This window comes from Prinia subflava, chromosome 19 (assembly GCF_021018805.1).
Source record: "Prinia subflava isolate CZ2003 ecotype Zambia chromosome 19, Cam_Psub_1.2, whole genome shotgun sequence".
NCBI lineage: Eukaryota > Metazoa > Chordata > Aves > Passeriformes > Cisticolidae > Prinia > Prinia subflava.
In genome coordinates, this window is record NC_086265.1 from 8,208,695 (window position 1) to 8,226,574 (window position 17,880).

At 41.7% G+C, this 17,880-nt stretch overlaps 1 protein-coding gene across 2 annotated transcripts in view; it reads right to left on the bottom strand.

Moving 5' to 3' along the window:
• Nucleotides 1-564: 564 nt before the first annotated feature.
• The window catches only part of PI4KA (phosphatidylinositol 4-kinase alpha), a 53,771-nt gene continuing 36,455 nt past the window's right edge, over nucleotides 565-17,880 (bottom strand). For both annotated transcript variants that reach the window (XM_063415503.1, XM_063415502.1), the window contains exons 29-55: nucleotides 17,485-17,604; nucleotides 16,824-16,916; nucleotides 16,303-16,459; nucleotides 15,904-16,031; nucleotides 14,499-14,657; nucleotides 14,123-14,274; nucleotides 13,488-13,595; nucleotides 12,649-12,776; nucleotides 12,436-12,555; nucleotides 11,726-11,805; nucleotides 11,397-11,590; nucleotides 10,584-10,674; nucleotides 9,606-9,773; nucleotides 9,005-9,058; nucleotides 8,511-8,631; nucleotides 8,081-8,210; nucleotides 7,892-7,962; nucleotides 6,954-7,026; nucleotides 6,745-6,815; nucleotides 6,062-6,174; nucleotides 5,367-5,471; nucleotides 4,785-4,910; nucleotides 4,350-4,470; nucleotides 3,579-3,738; nucleotides 2,639-2,728; nucleotides 2,359-2,442; nucleotides 565-1,269 (exon numbers count right to left, since the gene is read on the bottom strand). In XM_063415503.1, coding sequence (XP_063271573.1) covers nucleotides 1,218-1,269; nucleotides 2,359-2,442; nucleotides 2,639-2,728; nucleotides 3,579-3,738; nucleotides 4,350-4,470; nucleotides 4,785-4,910; nucleotides 5,367-5,471; nucleotides 6,062-6,174; nucleotides 6,745-6,815; nucleotides 6,954-7,026; nucleotides 7,892-7,962; nucleotides 8,081-8,210; nucleotides 8,511-8,631; nucleotides 9,005-9,058; nucleotides 9,606-9,773; nucleotides 10,584-10,674; nucleotides 11,397-11,590; nucleotides 11,726-11,805; nucleotides 12,436-12,555; nucleotides 12,649-12,776; nucleotides 13,488-13,595; nucleotides 14,123-14,274; nucleotides 14,499-14,657; nucleotides 15,904-16,031; nucleotides 16,303-16,459; nucleotides 16,824-16,916; nucleotides 17,485-17,604 — 3,069 coding nt within the window. In that variant the 3' untranslated portion in view covers nucleotides 565-1,217. The remainder of the gene's footprint in view (nucleotides 1,270-2,358; nucleotides 2,443-2,638; nucleotides 2,729-3,578; nucleotides 3,739-4,349; nucleotides 4,471-4,784; nucleotides 4,911-5,366; nucleotides 5,472-6,061; nucleotides 6,175-6,744; nucleotides 6,816-6,953; nucleotides 7,027-7,891; nucleotides 7,963-8,080; nucleotides 8,211-8,510; nucleotides 8,632-9,004; nucleotides 9,059-9,605; nucleotides 9,774-10,583; nucleotides 10,675-11,396; nucleotides 11,591-11,725; nucleotides 11,806-12,435; nucleotides 12,556-12,648; nucleotides 12,777-13,487; nucleotides 13,596-14,122; nucleotides 14,275-14,498; nucleotides 14,658-15,903; nucleotides 16,032-16,302; nucleotides 16,460-16,823; nucleotides 16,917-17,484; nucleotides 17,605-17,880) is intronic.

Genomic DNA, 17,880 nt, shown 5'->3' on the forward strand with positions numbered 1-17,880 from the left:
TTCCCCTCAGGACCGGGTTCCCCTCAGGGCCGGGGGTCCTTCAGGACCGGGTTCCCCTCAGGGCTGGGGGGTCCCTCAGGACCGGGTTCCCCTCAGGCCCGCAGCGGTGCCGGGCGGGCCTCCAGGGGGCGCCCCGGGGCCCTGCCCAGGCCTGGCACTCCCTTCCTTCCCTGAGGGCACGAGCCGGACACTCGGGAAAAGCTCCCAAAAAGGGAAAATCCCCCTAAAGAGGGGGGCAAAATCCCCTAAAGAGGGGACAGCCCCTGTTTTGAAGAGCCCATGTATAAGGATAAGCACGTAGAAAGGGGAAAAATCCCCAGAAAGACCTGTGTCCCAGCTCAGGACAGAGGTCCTTAGTCAGCAACACTGGGGAGCTTTACTTTGGTCCTACATTCCAGCTCTTGCACTAAACGTTTACTTTACGATAAAAAAGTCACTTGAGATGGACAAGGAGCTGAAGAAGAAATTAGATTTCTCTATTAGAAAGAAGGGACATAATATAATGAACAGCAGACAAATGTGCAGAGTGATGTATACACGCTACAAACAGCACAGGGCAAAACATTTGCAACAGACACGAAGTCTAAGGTCTTTTATTACATTTTGTAGATTAAATATATCTTCAGTAGAGTCTCTTTTAAAACACACAAAAGGAAAAAATACATTCTTCATGTACATATGAAATACTGACCATGTAGCAGGGACCATGTACAGTGCAAAGTATCAACACAGCTACACAGACATCACCACTTGGATGATTATCAAGCTTTTTCTACAGTAAAATTGGAACAAGTTAACATTTCTGTTTCCAATGAGAAACCCATACCCTTCCTTTCCATGGCATTTTGTGCAATTGTGCAGGAAAGGGTTTCATTTACTTTTTAAAGATATTATAAAATCCTTGCATTGCATGAAAAATTATCAAACTCCTCAAGCTTTACCACTTTCACACATTCATAATCGTAGTACAATTTTTATTGTGATTGCAACCCAACTCCAAAAATCCAAGGAAAAGGAGTAATATATGTAGCCTGGTATAGAGGAAGGAATGAATCAGAACTGATTGTTGCAGTGTCCAGGAAACATGTACCCAACACGTACACACACACACAGAGGGTGGAAGATAGCGAGGTGTGACAGAGCATCTCCTGTTTGTCACAAGCTTGGAGTGAGGGCACGGGGTTGCACGTTTCACTTCGGCAGTGGATCTCTAGTGTCTAGTAGGGGATGTCATTCTGGTAGTACTGGATCATGTCGTATGTTCTACTCCTAGAGAAGAAAAGCAAAGCCAGAGGTAAGTAAAAGTTTAAAAAAACAATGCACCCATTGTCAAGAAACATTAATCAGGATCCCACCGAGAAAAGACATGGGTGAAGGAAATCAGCTGCTAATCAAAACTAGCCCTCCATTCTTTGAAGGCATTGTGAAGGCCCAGTTACTGTTACGGACAGCACAAAACATCCTGCTCCTGTTTAAACTAGTTTAAAAAAGTATTTCCACATTTCTCCATGTGGCAACAGCTTCAGCAGCTTGGATCCTGTGTTTGGATAAGCCACAAGCACATCACATGGCATTTGCAGTTTGTTTTAGGAGAAGGAAATGCATAATGAATGAATCAAGGTCATCAGGGCTGCATGGAGACACTATTATGTGGAAAGAAAAGTCATCTTAATTAAGGAGAATGATGATAATGGAAATAAAAGTGCAGGGGAAATAACAGCATTACCAGCAGCATCTCTGATGTGTGACTGAGCAAACAAATCTCAGCTTGTTACAGATATAACTCAATTATCTCTGGGCAGAGCTTATTCAGCTCACAGATTAACCATGCCACAGGTAGAAAAGCTCAAGCTTGTCAGAACTAAGCTGGTTCTGGCCATTCACACAGCAGTGTCACTGCCTTCAACCCCCCAATATTAATTCAAGATCCTGAGCAGGTGCACTAGCAAGCACTGGAACATCCATTCTAGTGGGGCTGTACCTGAGCCAGTGAGTGGCACTGGTCTCAAGCTGACCCCATTTGGAACTACACAAGAGTTTGTATTAGACTGTCCAATATATCCCACAAACTCTGTATTATCAAGCATAATAAAACATGCACTTAAGATGTTTAACTGTTACATTTATTCTTTAGACTAACCAGCCTTGCTATTTGACCACCCTGGACTTAAGTCTTCCTTCCCAGCACGAAACAGAGATGTAGCACATTCAGAAACAAAGCTGCTATCCTGCACTAGCTGAATATCAAAGACCCAAAAATTTTTGGTATCTGACTGATAAAACTCTACTTTTCAGCTTTCCTCAAAGCTTAATGACCTTCCTTTAGCCATAGGGAGGAGACACGCATAGAATCCAAACCTGTTGCTGAGGAAACAATTCTGGATGATCTTGATGATGAAAGTTGCAGCTTCCCTTTCAGTCATGTTGGGGCTGAACCTGTGCCTGTATGCAGAAAATCACAATCAAATAAGAGAAAATTATTGAGGTTTCCTTTGAACATGGTACAAATGAGTCTTTGTGCATGCTCAGCCAGGTGTGATTTCACTTGCTGCAAGTACCTACTTCTTGTGAAACCACTTGGTACAAATGACAGAACATTTTAATAACATTTTCCAGCTCACCCACATTGCTGACTTACTTCAACAGCTTGATTGTCTGCCCTCGGAAACAGGGCAGCCCTGTATCCAACATCAATGTAACCAGTGAGACCACAGCATCCATGTAAGGCCTACGGGAAAAAGGACAAAAATGTCAGAGCACTCAAACTCCTGCAGCCCTAGCAAGTAAAGCAGACAAGCTAAGGAGTTCAACGAGCTGGATCACACCTTTTTCTGTAATTAAATCAACACAGATAATCCTCTTACACTTGTTCGTGAAGCTACACCATTGCTTGCAATCTGTCACTTTAATTAAATGTCACTCCTTTATGCTGGACTGTCAGATAGTCAGAGTGCTGCAAGATGAAGTCTCAAGAAGGATTATGCAAAGTAATGCTTTAGCAAACAACACTTCTTTGGCATCAGAAAGGTGAAGCAATGCACCAAAACATTACAAAAGGCTGAAACCAGCAACACCACAGGAACATACTATCTTTTAATCTTAATTATTCTGTGTAATTCTTTGCTACATCAGCCCAGCTTCTCTTGTCCTTCCTGTCCTCTTGCTCAGAACATTTATTATCTACTAGGCTATTACTCTGCCACTTGAGTGACACATTTGCTTTGCCATAAAAACTTTGTCCAGACTGCTTCCCCTCAAGGAACCAAAATGATCTTGACTCCAAGACAGTAGTTTCTTATTGTACTATCAGTGCACTAAATTGTGTGAGGAAATGTGTGAAACATCACATTTATAAACTGAATATATAAAATTTAAAAATATAACATAAAGACAGAAAAAAATACCACAAAGATAAGCTGTAAAATAGAAGGATTATTGCATTGTTTCAAAGTTTGCAAGACGTACCAGGACAATCAAGGCTCAGATTCCCTAAAAAACAAACATTTGTTATTATTTATCTTCTCATCTGGCTTTGGGCATGCAAGAACTTCCACTCTGAGCAGCTAAGAAGACCTTACCTGACTGCCAGGTAGCCTCTGACACACATCTCCATAAACCATTTAAATGGTGTTGCCTCCATTTTCCCTCCCATTATCATCACCATCTCATCAGTCAGTTTAATGTCAGGCTCCCAGCCCAGGTTTCCACCAGGTGAGCTTTCAAACATGAATCCAAAATCTGTGCACAAAAGATAAAACTGCCTCATAAACCTCATACAGAAGCAAGAGAGGTGGATTGCATGTATTAATGTAAACATTTTAACTCCAACTGTAAAAAAGCTTTGGTGAAGTGTAAGAATACCAACAAAAGCATCATCACCATGACAGGAGAATAAATGTAAGAATGGTGGTATCAAATAAACCGCTGATATGTTTGTGCAGTTCCAGAAAAGCAAAGTTAAAGCAGAGGTTACAGCCCCACACAATTATATAAATTTGTCAAGTTTAATTCATACCCTTGCAGTGATGAAAGGAATCCAAAGACACATTTCTATAATTGCACACATGCACACATGTATCCATGCATGAGTACATAAACATGTGTCATCCATACATATGTGTGTACCTTCCTGACCTGACAAAACTTTGCAGAGCTATATTTACACAGAAGCAGCCAACACAAACACACAACACTTAAAAGGCATGAAAACCTTCCATGTATGTTTATAAACAGTGAAATCAGTATACAGATGGATCTCAAAGGGGAAATGGCTTATTATCTGTTATCAGCAACATTTAAGAGCAGAAAGGAAAGGTAATGACTGACATTCAGAGGTGCACATGACTGACCAATATGAATGATGTGTCCCTGTTTGTCCAGCATGATGTTGCCATTGTGCCTGTCTTTAATCTGGAGCAGGAACAGGAGCAGGCTATAGGCAGCCATACTGCGGATGAAATTATAGCGAGCCTGTACCAACAACAAGTTAAAACAAATCAGAACAGCTTACAGAATTTAACAACTCTCCATCAGGAGATGAGACAGATGAACAATGCTTTTTTCTTTTTTTCCATTCGTGATTAGTTTGAAGCGATGTCCAATGACATTCTCCATACATCTATAGCTGCAATTACTTCTTTAGCTAACTCACAATAGCTAAAAATGGATTATCAGCACCAGGAACTAGCATTATAGTAGTCATGATGCAATTATTTGTCATTATTTCTTATAGGTAGAATGTCTCTAAGTGGATATTTTGCTGTGCTAGCCCACTGATATTTTACCTTCTGGAATGCAAGGGTAGACTCATCTCCATACTGCCTTGTAAAATAATCATACATCCCAAAGTCTGTCTGCCTGCCCAGCTGGTCACGGGATGTGCAGTCAGGAATGCACTCAATAACACCACACTGGAGGGAAGAAGAGGAACAGGATTGTAAAGCATGACCCAAATACATCTTGTTCATGGCTCTTGGCAGTCATATAGGTTCTCTGGGGAACCTATACATATGGGAAGCCTATAGATCACCAAATACAGAATATCTGGTTTATTCATTAAAAAAAGTATATCCTCTCTTTTAGGATTTCCATTCAACTAAGACAAGTTCTGTGACTTTCTATTGCTTTGCACAACTAGTCCCAGAAATCAAACAACAAACATTTTCAAGCAGCAAAATTTCACAGCCAAAAGCTTTAGAAAAGCAGGAAGCAGGAGAGGAAAGACTCCATTGCTGGTACTCCAAATATTTGGCATAAGTGATATGGGCAGTACTTCCTTATAGCATGGAATTTTTATGCATGCTGGAAGAAAGTATTTTTGAATGAGGAATATTTTTCTACAGCACTACAGTTAATTGCCCACTTACCCCAGGAGCTGTGGCCACCACTCTGTACGGAAACACAAAAAGATCCAGGCCCACCAGCTGAAATATATTCTTGAAGAGATCGATGATTTGTAAAGCTAACATGTCCTGTCAGACAAGACAAAAATTGTACAAACATTACAGGGGTTACAGGTCACAAACCAGATTATAAACATGCTCTGAAGAACTCTGAAGTGAACATTAAGTTAAGCAGGAGTGCAGATGTGTGCTTGTGCATGCACTATGGGGGAAATGAAAAGGGGAACTGGTAAGTGCTGTGTGAGTGGGCAGCAAGCAACACTGATGATTTAACTGCTCACCTAAGAATGAACTGCCTCTCATCCTTTGATAAAAGGGCTACTAACAACTCCAGGGATAATAACCAGCATTCTCTCTTATCAATCAAACTTCAATGTATAAAAACCCACCTCAGGAACTACCACTATAACTACCACTACCACAAATAGCTCAACTGAAAACTAAACTCTGTAAAAAAATTTTAAGGCTTGGTAAACTTGTCTTGACAGAATAGCCTTTATTTCCAAACCAGAATTTCTCTAGGGGTACAACACAGTCTGGAACTAGCAGAGATTACCAAAGTTCCAAAGAAAAATACTTCTATACTAAAATCATTTTCTTCTTATGCATTATCAGCTAGAAATGTGTCTCCTCTAAGTGCAAAGGTGACAGATTTGTACCTGTCTGCAGTCATCGCCCACTTTAAAGATCGCTGCCTGCCAGCAGGTGTCCTCCTCACTGTCCTCATCCTGTTCTGCACTTTCATCGATGGAGTCAGAGCAACAACGCAGACCTGCAACAAGAGAACACAGAGCAAAACCCAGATGTGGACTTTAATGAGTAACTTTCTATCGTGACAAGCCCTCTGCACTCAAACCCACAGCATTTTACTGCAGGTGCACCACAGATATTTCTGCCTTACAAGGTAATTATCACTGGAATTAGAGCATCTTAAGCCAGTGTGTGTGATTTACCTGATAAATGCCTGCACTGCATTGAGCTAGTCAGCTGGAGACTCCCACAAAATGTCTTGTGAGAGAAAAACTGGCAAAACCTGGGTTTTGTTACTGTCTAAAAACCCAGAAAAAGCCAGTGATTTCTATTACGACAGTCCAAAGTAACTGTCGTAATTTCTTCAAGAGCCCTATGTGGCTTGCTTCTTGGGACTTTAAAAAAGATACAAGTTTTCAGAATTTTCTTCTCTCTTCCTTTGATCCAGTTCAATTTCTCAGCTGAATCATGGTAGATAAAATTCAATGGAAGTAATTTTTCTGCAGTGGTACAGGTCACTAAAAGCAGGCAGTTTTAAAGGAATTGCTGACAATTAATTAGTAGCATCAGTGATTAAGCTGCAGTTACTAACCTTCTTTTTCAAGCTCACTGACTCCACATCGTTTCACTTTAAATTTGGCCAGATAGGGTGCTTTTGCTGCACTAAATTCCAGGAGAAACAAAGATGATGATGAGTGCAATTAGCCAAAGAAAAATTTATAGAAAAATACTTGAATATCATTCATTAACTTAACAAGCATTTATATATAAATAAAAACAAATATAACAAGAGCATGGTACCTCTGCATAGGAGTTCCTGACTTGTAATCAATATCCAGAACAATTGCTTCAGGATTGCTGGGCAAGTAACAGCCTGCAAAACAGAGCAGACAGCTGAAAACAAATCCACTGGCCAGTGAGACAATGCAAGTTGGACAATAACTGATGTCAATGTCTACAGCTTCAGTACACAGTTTTGAATTAATGTCAGAGAGAAACTGGAGATTAGTCTGTGAGCCATGAAGGGTGTGGTACCATTTCCATTAGTGAGGGATTCCCAGAAACTAATAAAATACAGTTTTGAGCTCACACTGCAGAACCTGTGCCACAGAAAGGTCCAGAGAGGACGCATCCTACAACAGCCCTGAATTAGATGTGGCAGCAGCCCCAGTACACTGAGCAGTGCCCTCAGCCACCAACACAGGGCAGAAGGTTTCAAACCTGTCAGAGGTCAGGAAAAGCTTTCATCAAACTCCATTTTAAGGAGAAGGTTGAGGCTGGAAAAACATATGTTGAAGATTTGAAAGGACCCTCAGACACTGACATTTCGAGGGAATGCCTGATGGGAGAAAGGGGGGAATTCTGAAAGGAACTGGACACACTTCGTTCTTGAGATAACAAAACTTCTCAAAAACACCATGTCTTTTTAAAAAAGAAGTGGTAGAAAGCAAGAGAATTTATTTATCCCTCCTCTTCAGGCATACACTGCTACTTTTATTCACGATATGCATTATGTAACTTGCTTTTGGGTAAGTTTTGATACACCATATAAAAATTATTGGATGGGCAAAAATATTTGCATTTTTTTCAAGAGAGAAACAACCAAACAAGAACAGCCACCAGCAGCAAAACTGAAATCTCTATGAGCTGCCACTCATAGGGATTTCAAGATTTGCTTGAATAAACAATTATGTTGAATGGAAAAGCCCACAATTGTATATGACTAAATCACATCTTACCAGGCTGCACTTTCACCTCAGACAGAGCACTCAAACAAGCTTTTTTTCTTTCATCTCCTTTAGGGAATGGCCTGGAAAGATGAATTCTCTTTTAATAACCTGCATATTATATATTACTCTACACACTAGCCTCAAATCTGTTTCAAACTTATACAAACAGAGCACACGTTTCTGAAGTACAATACTTACTTGATAATGGCTGAAACATTGGTGATTTTATTAAAGAAATCGAACTCCCGTTGGTAGAAATCCTTGGCTGGGCCAGACAATGAGCCAGTTATCTCCTCCACTAACTGCTCCAGAAGTTCTCCAATGTCAGCTGCAAGTGAAAAAAAGGAAGCACCTGTGTCAGAAGCTTACTTCCAAAAGTAAAATGTTCTGGGTGATGGAAATAAGCACCTCTGGATAGTATTAAGAAAAAGGTACTGAGGGAACCAGCACCCTGTCTCACTTGATAGACTCAATCAGGCACTGACACAGATTGGGCCCTACCACTATAAATAATAGAGAATTTCCCAGCTAAAAGAATTCTTCCTGACAAGCAAGAAGTGGGAATAAAATTTAGCTGGGACTGGGAAAAGGAAAGGAGTCGTGTCAGACTATATTTTAAGGTACTCACGATCTTTGTTATGTCCTTCTTCATCCAGGTAGATATTAGTTTTCATGTTCCAGATGAACTGGTGAGCCAAGAGCTGAGATTTGGAAGCTGCCCACAGGATGTATTCCCTAACATAACCCATCTGCAAACCAGAAAGGATCAAAGTTCATTACAACTCTCAGACTCAAGATTACTGCTTCTAACAGCTATCATTCAAACCCAGAAAATGTTCAATGGATGGAAAGAAGACCTCTGCACTCTCACTCATTTTGCTGAAAAGACATGAATGACAGTGTATTTTAAAAGGTAATGAACTGATCTTAAACTGTTTTCAGCTTTGTTACTGACCTATTCTGTTATTCTGATCAGCCTTTCCTCACCTCTAGGCCACTTATCTCTTTGAGCTAATAAGCAGCATTAGGTTATGCTTAATTTTTGTTTTATTTACTGCTTTAAATCTAAAAAACTGCATTAAAAACATGTTTTCTTCACATGCAGCTGATTCATAAGCTCACCTTGTCATACCGCAGTGCCTGAACAATCTGTGGAATGTAGAATAAAATGGCATCCTGAAAGAGAAGGGATGGCAGGGTTTCACTGTTTTGTTCTAGTAGCCAGAAGGGAAGATGAGTCACATACACAGAGAAAAGCTCCTTTCATTTAGGTGATAAACAAAATCCCATTGCCTTTTTATTTTAAACTATGTAGGCAACTCTCTCAAATCGAAGTATTATTCTGTTTAGTTACTCCCTTCAAAAATATTATTAATGATCATGTACTTCACAGTCCTAATAGAAGTCTGGCAAGTGCTAAAAAACAGCTCTCTGCTGCCTAAGAAACAACTTTGACATTGAGAGAGGAGGCAAAAGAGATGATTTGAGAAGGGCAGTCTGAGGAATTCAGCTCAGTGTCATTTGCAACAAAGCTGCAAAAACATGAGCCAGTTTTACGTGGGACAATCAACTTCAAGTTTCCATCCCACTCTGTGCACATTCAGCAGTGTGCTGTGCCCATTCAGCACGTGTCTCTCCATGGCATTAAAATGAAACTTGTGGCCACAATGACCAAGGCCATAACTTCCCCTGGAGTTTGAGGCTTTCCTGGAACATTTCTTACCGGAGGGAAAGAGCGCAGGACTTTAACTCCGTACTGGGCTGTCAGAGGATGAGGTGGATACATGCTGGAGAAGTAGGACAGGCCCGTTGGTGGATCTGTGAGTGCCCAGCACAGAACGTGGCTGAGCTCAGGTGCATCAGCATCAATCGTGTGCCAGGTAACCAGGAACTGAAAAAGCAGGTCAGACACACTGGGGGTTATAGCACTCACTGAGGTGTGGGTACCACACACCAGACAGTAATGCTGACACTGAGCTCCCTCTAGCAAGGCAAAACTTCTTTTTTAAACAAAACATGGAACTTTTTTTTTTTTTACAAAACTATGGCTGTTTTATCTAATGCATTTTTCCATGGAAACCTAGCTGTTGGAATCACCTCACCTCCCAGAACACCAAATGAAGTTACTAAAAGCACAATCCAGGTGTTCTTGTACAGGGAGAAAGAAGAAAGGATGAGTCATTTTGAAGGATCAAAAAAGGTTCAATTTTCCTGCCATCTATTTTACAGGTGATGTACAGAATGCAGCTCTGACAAGACTGTCCCTCACAGGACTAAAGTGCTTCACTGCAGATCTGCATGATGAACCCTCCTCACTTCCAAACCTTGGTCTTTGGATACACAGAAAAGGTTATGCTTGAAATAACTTCAGCAGCAGCACTCCTCATGGCTCAGTCCAGTGATCTTTTCACTTATTATACCAAAGGAACAGAAATGGTGGCTGTACTGCAAATGATGAATTTTGAGCCATTTTGTGTACAGTGAGAATACCCAGAAGCAAAATGTACCATTGGCTAACTGGCTACCTCCTCTTACTGCTGTGGTTCTCCTCTGAGCACCTCATTTCCCCAGCTGTTCTGTCATTCCCTCCTACCAGAGATATGGGTAGCACTAGAACACACACTGTGATAAGACAAGACTGTATTTTCCAATATATCTGACTGAATTGGCCTCCTGTAACAGTAAAAATATTCACAGGTACCTTTATTGCCTCAGGAACATCACTGACAGCTCCTGGGTCCAACCGGACCAGACGGGTCACTTCTGTTCCAATAGCTTCAGTGTTCTTAAACCTAAATATAACCAGGAACACAATAACATTATTAGAAAATTTTGATGGCTTCTTCTATTTATATGAAGATGAGAACAGCAGAAGGCAGAAAACTATATGCTCAATAAACAAATAGTCCAACTATGACATAACGTGCACCAATATGCTGTGGAAAGAGGATTCTGAAAAAAACTGGTCCTCATCCAGTGCTTTTGTATAAACCAGTTGTATTTCAGCCCACTTCCACTAGTGGATTCTTGGCTGAAATATTCTGTCTGGGATTCTACAGCAACCAGTGTACAGAACTCTACTTGGCAAAAACCATCACTGTTGTAAGGGGGAAAGAATTTCCTTTCCCTTCCGGAGCCAACTATGCTAATCCTCCTGTAATACTAAAGTGCAAGCCAGTATCTAGCTAAAACACTGCATTCCAAGATACTTTTAGCACTGCTTAAATGCTGTGCTTGCTAATGGGCTGAATGCTATTAAAAAACAAACCTGATTTCTTCTGAATCAAACACTGTCTAAGCACTGGCAAAGAACAGATGGCAGGAAAGGACTTCATTAGTGACTGAGCCAAATGAGTCTATTAAGTAACCTAGTTCTTTTCAAAGGTCTCAAACAGTTGTGACAGTATGCAAGAGGCTGCAGCTAGCAGCAAGTGCTGTCAGTACACACTGTAAATACTCACTCAACTTCTAAGGCAGCAGTATAACATCAGTGGTTTCTTTTGAAATGTCTCACCTGGTAGGCAGCTGCACAGCAAGATGAGGAGAAATGCTCCAAGCCAGATTCACATTATCCTTCCACTGCTTCTCACTCAGACTGATGTATTTGGACCTCCAGTTTGCTACGCTGCTCTCTCCAGTTTGATCCAACTCTAGCTCTGGGGAGGACAGTGGATTATACCACGTGATCAAGCGTTCGATCTCAGTAGCCTGAGGGAAACAGGGGAAAAAAGGGTTTTTGGAAGAAGCAAAACACTCCCGATCTCATACTTTAGTTTATATATCCTGCAACAGTAAGAAGGTCTTAGAAATTGCTGCAGTTTGCCCATCCTTCTGATGACTCACCAGCAATGAGAGCAGCAATGTCCTGCGTTTCATGTAGTACTTGTGCAGCTGGGTCCCCCTGTTCGTCTTCTTGGACATTCCTGGAGAAAAGGATTAAGAAGTTTTCAGTGGATTTTGTTCAGCAGGTTAAACTGTACTTTCAAACTGTCCACACCTGGAAACATGAACACAGAACTGAACAAGCACAGGACCCCTGTAACTTCAGTGTGGCAGAAGTCAGCACTGCAGCCACTCATCATGCAGGTGTCCTCTGAATACCTGGAGTACAACAGGCTACAGAGAGACCATTGTAGCCAGCAGTGCATTCCCTTTAGGAGCACGACAGTCTAACTAAAGAGACTGTAGCTTTAAAACTGTACAAAAACACAGTCCTTGATCCAATGTCACTCTGCTGTCCCCAGAAGGCACTAAGGGCATGTTTCCATGAAGCAAAAAAATTCCTTACAGGATTTCAATACAACTTGACCTCTTCCCATCTTATTTCTCCTGCACAACAGAATTGAACATTCTATCAAAAAACTCAGGTGATTTCAGAACTTTCCTGCTTGTTACACATGAGAATTTTTCTGCCTTCATTTTCCAGAGTTTGGCACTGGTAATTAAATACCCTGTCAGAATATGAGCCTGATGTAAATATTGACTTTAAATATCTGAACATAAACTATGCTGTAAAATTAGCTGTAATGAGCTGGTTACAGTCAAAAAAATACCTGATTTTTTAGATATGGTTGACATGCCACTGGACAAAGGGTAAGTATTTATCCATCCTTGTGTAGCCTGTTGCCGAGATCCAACATTGATGTCCAGGTTGCTCCTGGTGTCTTGATTATCTAAGAACAAAGCACAGATCTGATGTAGAATCCAATCAAAGAAACTAGGAACTTTTAAAACACCTTTTTTAAGACACTTTTAAAGGAACTCACCAGGTGGCACAAGTTGGCTGGCAGTCAGATACTTCTTGTCTGAGAACATTGCTGTCCAAAACTTGATCAATATGCTGATATCCTCACGGAGCCTCTTCTCCCCTTGTGTAGGGAACTTTGAAGGACAACTTAAAGAAATCACACAAACAATGTGATGTTGAAGGCATTACGGGGGGAAAAAACCTCCCAGCAGTCAGAAACCCTCACCAACCCAATCAAATAGTATTTTTTATTCTGACTGAAATCTACAAGGATGAGACCACACATCACTACATTTTATCCTCATGGCTTTATTATCTCTGAAGAGCACAAATTTCCAGTTATAACTGAAAACTAAGGCAAAGGTCTGTCAGCATCCTGGATTCATTTGAAAGTTAATATTAGGACTGACTGACCTCCTCACATTCAGACATTCCTATCAATTAAATTTTCTATTGTGCATGTCTCAAATGTTGAAATAATCAGATTGAGTGTAGCTGTATTTTGAAAACAATGAAACTATATTTCAGCCACACATGCTCTGACAGCAGTTCTTTAAACCTTATAAATCTAGATACAATTTTGAGCACTGAATAAACTTCAAAATAAGGAAAAAACAGAATTGAACAGAAACATTCCTGCTTTTTTAATCGCACATAAAATCTGAAATTAATATCTAAGCCTCTTCGTGATAATTTATGAACCATCCTAAAGCACAAGACAAGTTTCTGTTAAAGTGGGTAAAAAAGGAAAGGAAGAAAAATCACTAGAAGAGAAAGACAGCTGCTGCTTTGAAATACCACTCAAGGTTCAGGAAAAACAAACATATTTTCAGTGAGTTCTTTCAAGTAAAAGTGTACCTGAAGTAATCAAAGGCAGTTGAATAAATCTTTTCTCTCAAAACGTTTCTGATAGTTGCATTTGGAACCACATCAGCATGCAGCAAAGACAAACCCAGGGTTAGTAACCTAAGAAGCAAAATAGAGAATGGAAATGTTGGCTCTCCCCAAATGGTGACCAACTCACCACCATGCAAACCACGATACAGCTGTAACTGCAGCCTGAGAAGTGTCTGTTCCAGAGCTCTTGGCAACCTGTTCACATTGTCATCAGTCTGTTTCAAAGCTGTGACTGCTGGAGCACAGAAAGTGAGAGCCTTCAAGTCACAAAAGATGAAAATAACTGATGAAGCCAAGGTAGATTCATTACTAGATCCATGATGTGGGCAATTCATTATATGAAATAATCCCATGAAGTTCCCTGAAACACCACAAGATGACTTTCATGCTGAAGTGATCAACTTCTGCTTTGAAAACAGAGGTTAGACTGCACCACTGCAGGCTTTTAAAGCCACTTCCAGCACTTGAAGCTAAGGACAAGTTAAACATGTCGTGTTCAGTTGTTTTCTTCCCATCTCCCCATAACCTTATCTCTTCTCCCTCTAATCTGATTTGTTATTTCTGTGATTCCAGAGGAAAAGGCCAGAAGCACTCACTTGAATCGGGGCCCAATGGCTGCCACGTGCCGGTTCAGGCTGCCCTTGGCCCCGCCGATGTTCAGGGACAGGGAGCGCTGCAGCAGGCTGGAGAAGATCTCGATTTGGTCAGAACTGCAGTATTTGGCTATTTCAAACCTCTGCACCAAGAACTGAGAAAAAGAGACAGACATACCATGCCTCCTTCGACCTTTTTGCATTTCAAACCCCACCCCCAGACTCCTCTGTTTCAAACACCTTTCTCCCCCGCAATGATTATGCTCGTCTAAACAGAGTGTCTCTCCTGGCTGTGAGCACATGACTCCAGTCCCTTCCCAAACCCCAGCAACAGGAGATACAGGCTGCCACAGGTGGGACCTTCAGAAGAAACACACACCTCTATCCAGATGTAATGTGGGGTCACCTCTGGTGGACAGGGCTTTGGCTGGCTCTCCTCTGAGGCTGCTAATGGATCTGCTTCTTTCTGCTCCGCAGAAAACAGCCCAACTTTCTGCTCCACTGTCATCTGCCAGGCTCCTGCCATTTCCCGCATGAACTGCAAGAAGGAAGGTGACAGTGCTTCCTGTTTCAGGAGCAGCTTCTTATTTGGAAAGCACAATCTTTCCCTACAGTACACACAAGAACCTACAACATCAATTAAAATTCACTGCAGTGCTGACAGAGAGGCAAGAGACAAGTCTATACATCCCAGCTAAAAGAAAATGTTTCTTCCACATCCTAAATTACAGAAGGAAGAGAGACTCCCTCAGAATCTCAGCCAGTGACAGAAAGACTAAAGGCAGCAGAGCCAGGTTCTGTATTTTGTAGAGGAGACTGAACTGTTAGATCAGCCCATGCCATCCATCCCCCTGCTCTACTAAAGGCTGCTGCCTCCCACACGAGCCTGGCAGAGACAAGCACATGCCAGGTTCCCTGACCTGCAGGACATGGTTTGGCCTCTGAGCACACCAAGCACACCCTGGCTGATCAAGCACAACATAAAGATGGCACATAATTCAGTTTTGCTGATCCTGCTCTCAGAAGCAGCATCCTCTGTAGTAAGGGGGCTGAGCAACCAAGGGTGCTTCTCTGTTCTCCTCAACCAGATACAAAGACATTTCCTCAAATAACCAATGGAAAAAAATGAAACTAATGCTTAAGAAGGTAACCACTGAAACCTGCAAGTAAACTCAACTAAGTAAATTCAGACGGATGATTATCTCCAGCAAGTGAAACACTGGTGCTCCCTAAGCCAAGCAATTACCAGAGGCAGCTTTCTCAGCTGTGTGGACTGTCACTACACCATGCTGAGTTGCTTTATTACTATTACATTGATCCCCATCTCACAAAATACAACTGGTTTAGCCTGTTACAGGATTAGGACATTTGCAAGTCTATGTTTTTATGTAAAGGTGCAATACCAGATACCAGAGGCTGATGAATGAGCAGGGACACTGATTTCAATTTGTTTTAAAACACCGTTCTATAGTTTGTGATAGTATAGATTCAATTCATGAACAGCTCAGGCATCTCATCAGCAAAGTAAATTCTACAGCTGGGATTCCAGCAGGTTTCTTTTGCTGTAACATTCATGCTGTTGAGAAAGGCCTGTTTCCCACAGCCACCTCGTGGGGGTGCACAGACTCCCAACAATACAGGAACAGAGACTCCCTGGCAGGCTAAAGTGATTAACAGTGCATCTAAACATCCTTGACACAGATTCCCAATATCTGTGAATCTCTCAGAATCTTCTCCCTTCCCCATGGCAGGGGCAGAGGAGGAGTAGTTAAATCACTTCCTACCGGCACTTCTATCCCATTCTTGGCAGCAAGCAGCCACTCCCAGCAAGCAATTGCTGTTTCCATGCCATGTTCATTGAACATCCGCAGGGGTCCCCAACACAGATGATGAAGGAGCTGGGGATCACAGTCTGAAAACAAACATTCACTCAGATTTCTCCAAAGGACAACTGCTTTCCACATCAGCATGAAACTGGTGTGCACCATAGGTAATAATCAGTTCCTAATAATAAATAGCTTCCGGTTTAAGGAGGCTTTTCCCCAATATAAGCTTAATGGAAAAAAATCAAAAGAGTTTTGCTGCAAGTTGATGCATACTGGGTTGCTATATGGATAGTTTTTGTAGTTTATTATTCTTGGCATTCACCGTCAGAAAGCAGAACTCCATTTGGTTTTCATTACCTTTGCTGCTTATTAGCAGTGCAGTCAACTTAAACATGGCCTGGGTGTAGAATTCAGTATTGCTTGATTCAAGAGCAGCATTCAGCTCTTTGACCATAAGTTTATTCAGGTCAGATGTTCGTCCTGTGGCATTTGAGAACTGAATCATTCCAGAAACCTGTAAAATTTAGGGTGGTTTTCAACAGAGAACAGTATTTTTAGGAATCCACTTAAGTATTGGTCATGTGCTGATTAGGGAGCTCCACAAACAGAGGCATCTTTTGTTACCACTTTACCAAATCTTTGGCTTTATCTGCAATCTAATCTTTAGCTTTATCTAATCTTTAGCTTTATCTGCAAGACTAACAGTAAAATGATCTGTTTAATAACCTAGGAAAATGATACTCTTTATGCTGAAGGGATATGAATATTTCATGTGACATAGACCCCTACACCAGTACAGGCTGGAAGGACATCATTCCTTCCAGAAGTGATGCCAGAGCTTCTGGACACCCCACATCCATGAGAAATCCTGTCCTTACCTCTCCTGCATAGCGGTTGCGCAAGTTAAGAGAAGCCATGAAGTTGGAGTAGTCCTTCTTCACACAAGTTGGTCTTTCAGTCAGCTGGGTTGCCTATGGCCAGAGCATAACAAGGTGTTTATCCTGCTCATATCAAACCATTTGTCTCTTTATCTTTTTATTCCTTCACATATGTTTTAAATTTCCTTATGCTTATAATCGGAGCAGTGTCAGGACTGTTCCATACAACAGTGCCAGGACTGATCAAAATCAAATAAGGAGTATGTGTATTTCTTTCATGGATCACAGAATATCCTGAGTTGGAAGGGACTGACAGGGATCACTGAGTGCAGCTCCTGGCCCTGCACAGGACAAACCCAACACTCACACCACACCACTGGGATTGTCCAAACACCTCCTGAGCTCTGTCAGGCTTGGTGCTGTCACTTCCCTGGGGAGCCTGTTCCTGCACCCAGCCACCCTCTGAATGAGAGCCCTTTCCCTGCAGCCAGCCTTAAACCTCCCCTGACACTGCCTGGGTCCTGTCACTGGTCACCAGAGAGAGATCAGTGCCTGCCCCTCTGCTGCCCCTTGTGAGGAAGCTGCAGGCAGCAGGGTCTCTGCTCAGCCCTCTGACTTGTCAAGGTCTCTGCAGGTGCACAAAGGAACAAACAATACTCACGCCCAGAGTGGTGTTCTGCCTGTTGTAGCCTGCAAAGTGCAAAACGCTTTCTGTAGCCATGGCCAGTCCAGTGTGCTGGGACAACCCCGAAACCCAGTTCTGATGTTTGTTTAGGTACTCCTGAAAAAAAAAAACCAACCCAAACTCCAAAATACTTGATTATCTTCAAAACAAGGCAGCTCATAAGCAAATGTTACATCACTGCAAACTTTGGGTAACAATTATACACAATTATGATAAGACTGTCTCTACTCATCCCTTCCAGGCATTGTTCCCCTGGCAATAAGATTTTCTGAATGTCCTCCTAAACACACAAAGAGTAAGACTCTTTCTGTATTCAAAATTAGTAAAGTTATCAAGATAAATGCCTGAAGGCTGTGATCTTCTCTTAAAAGA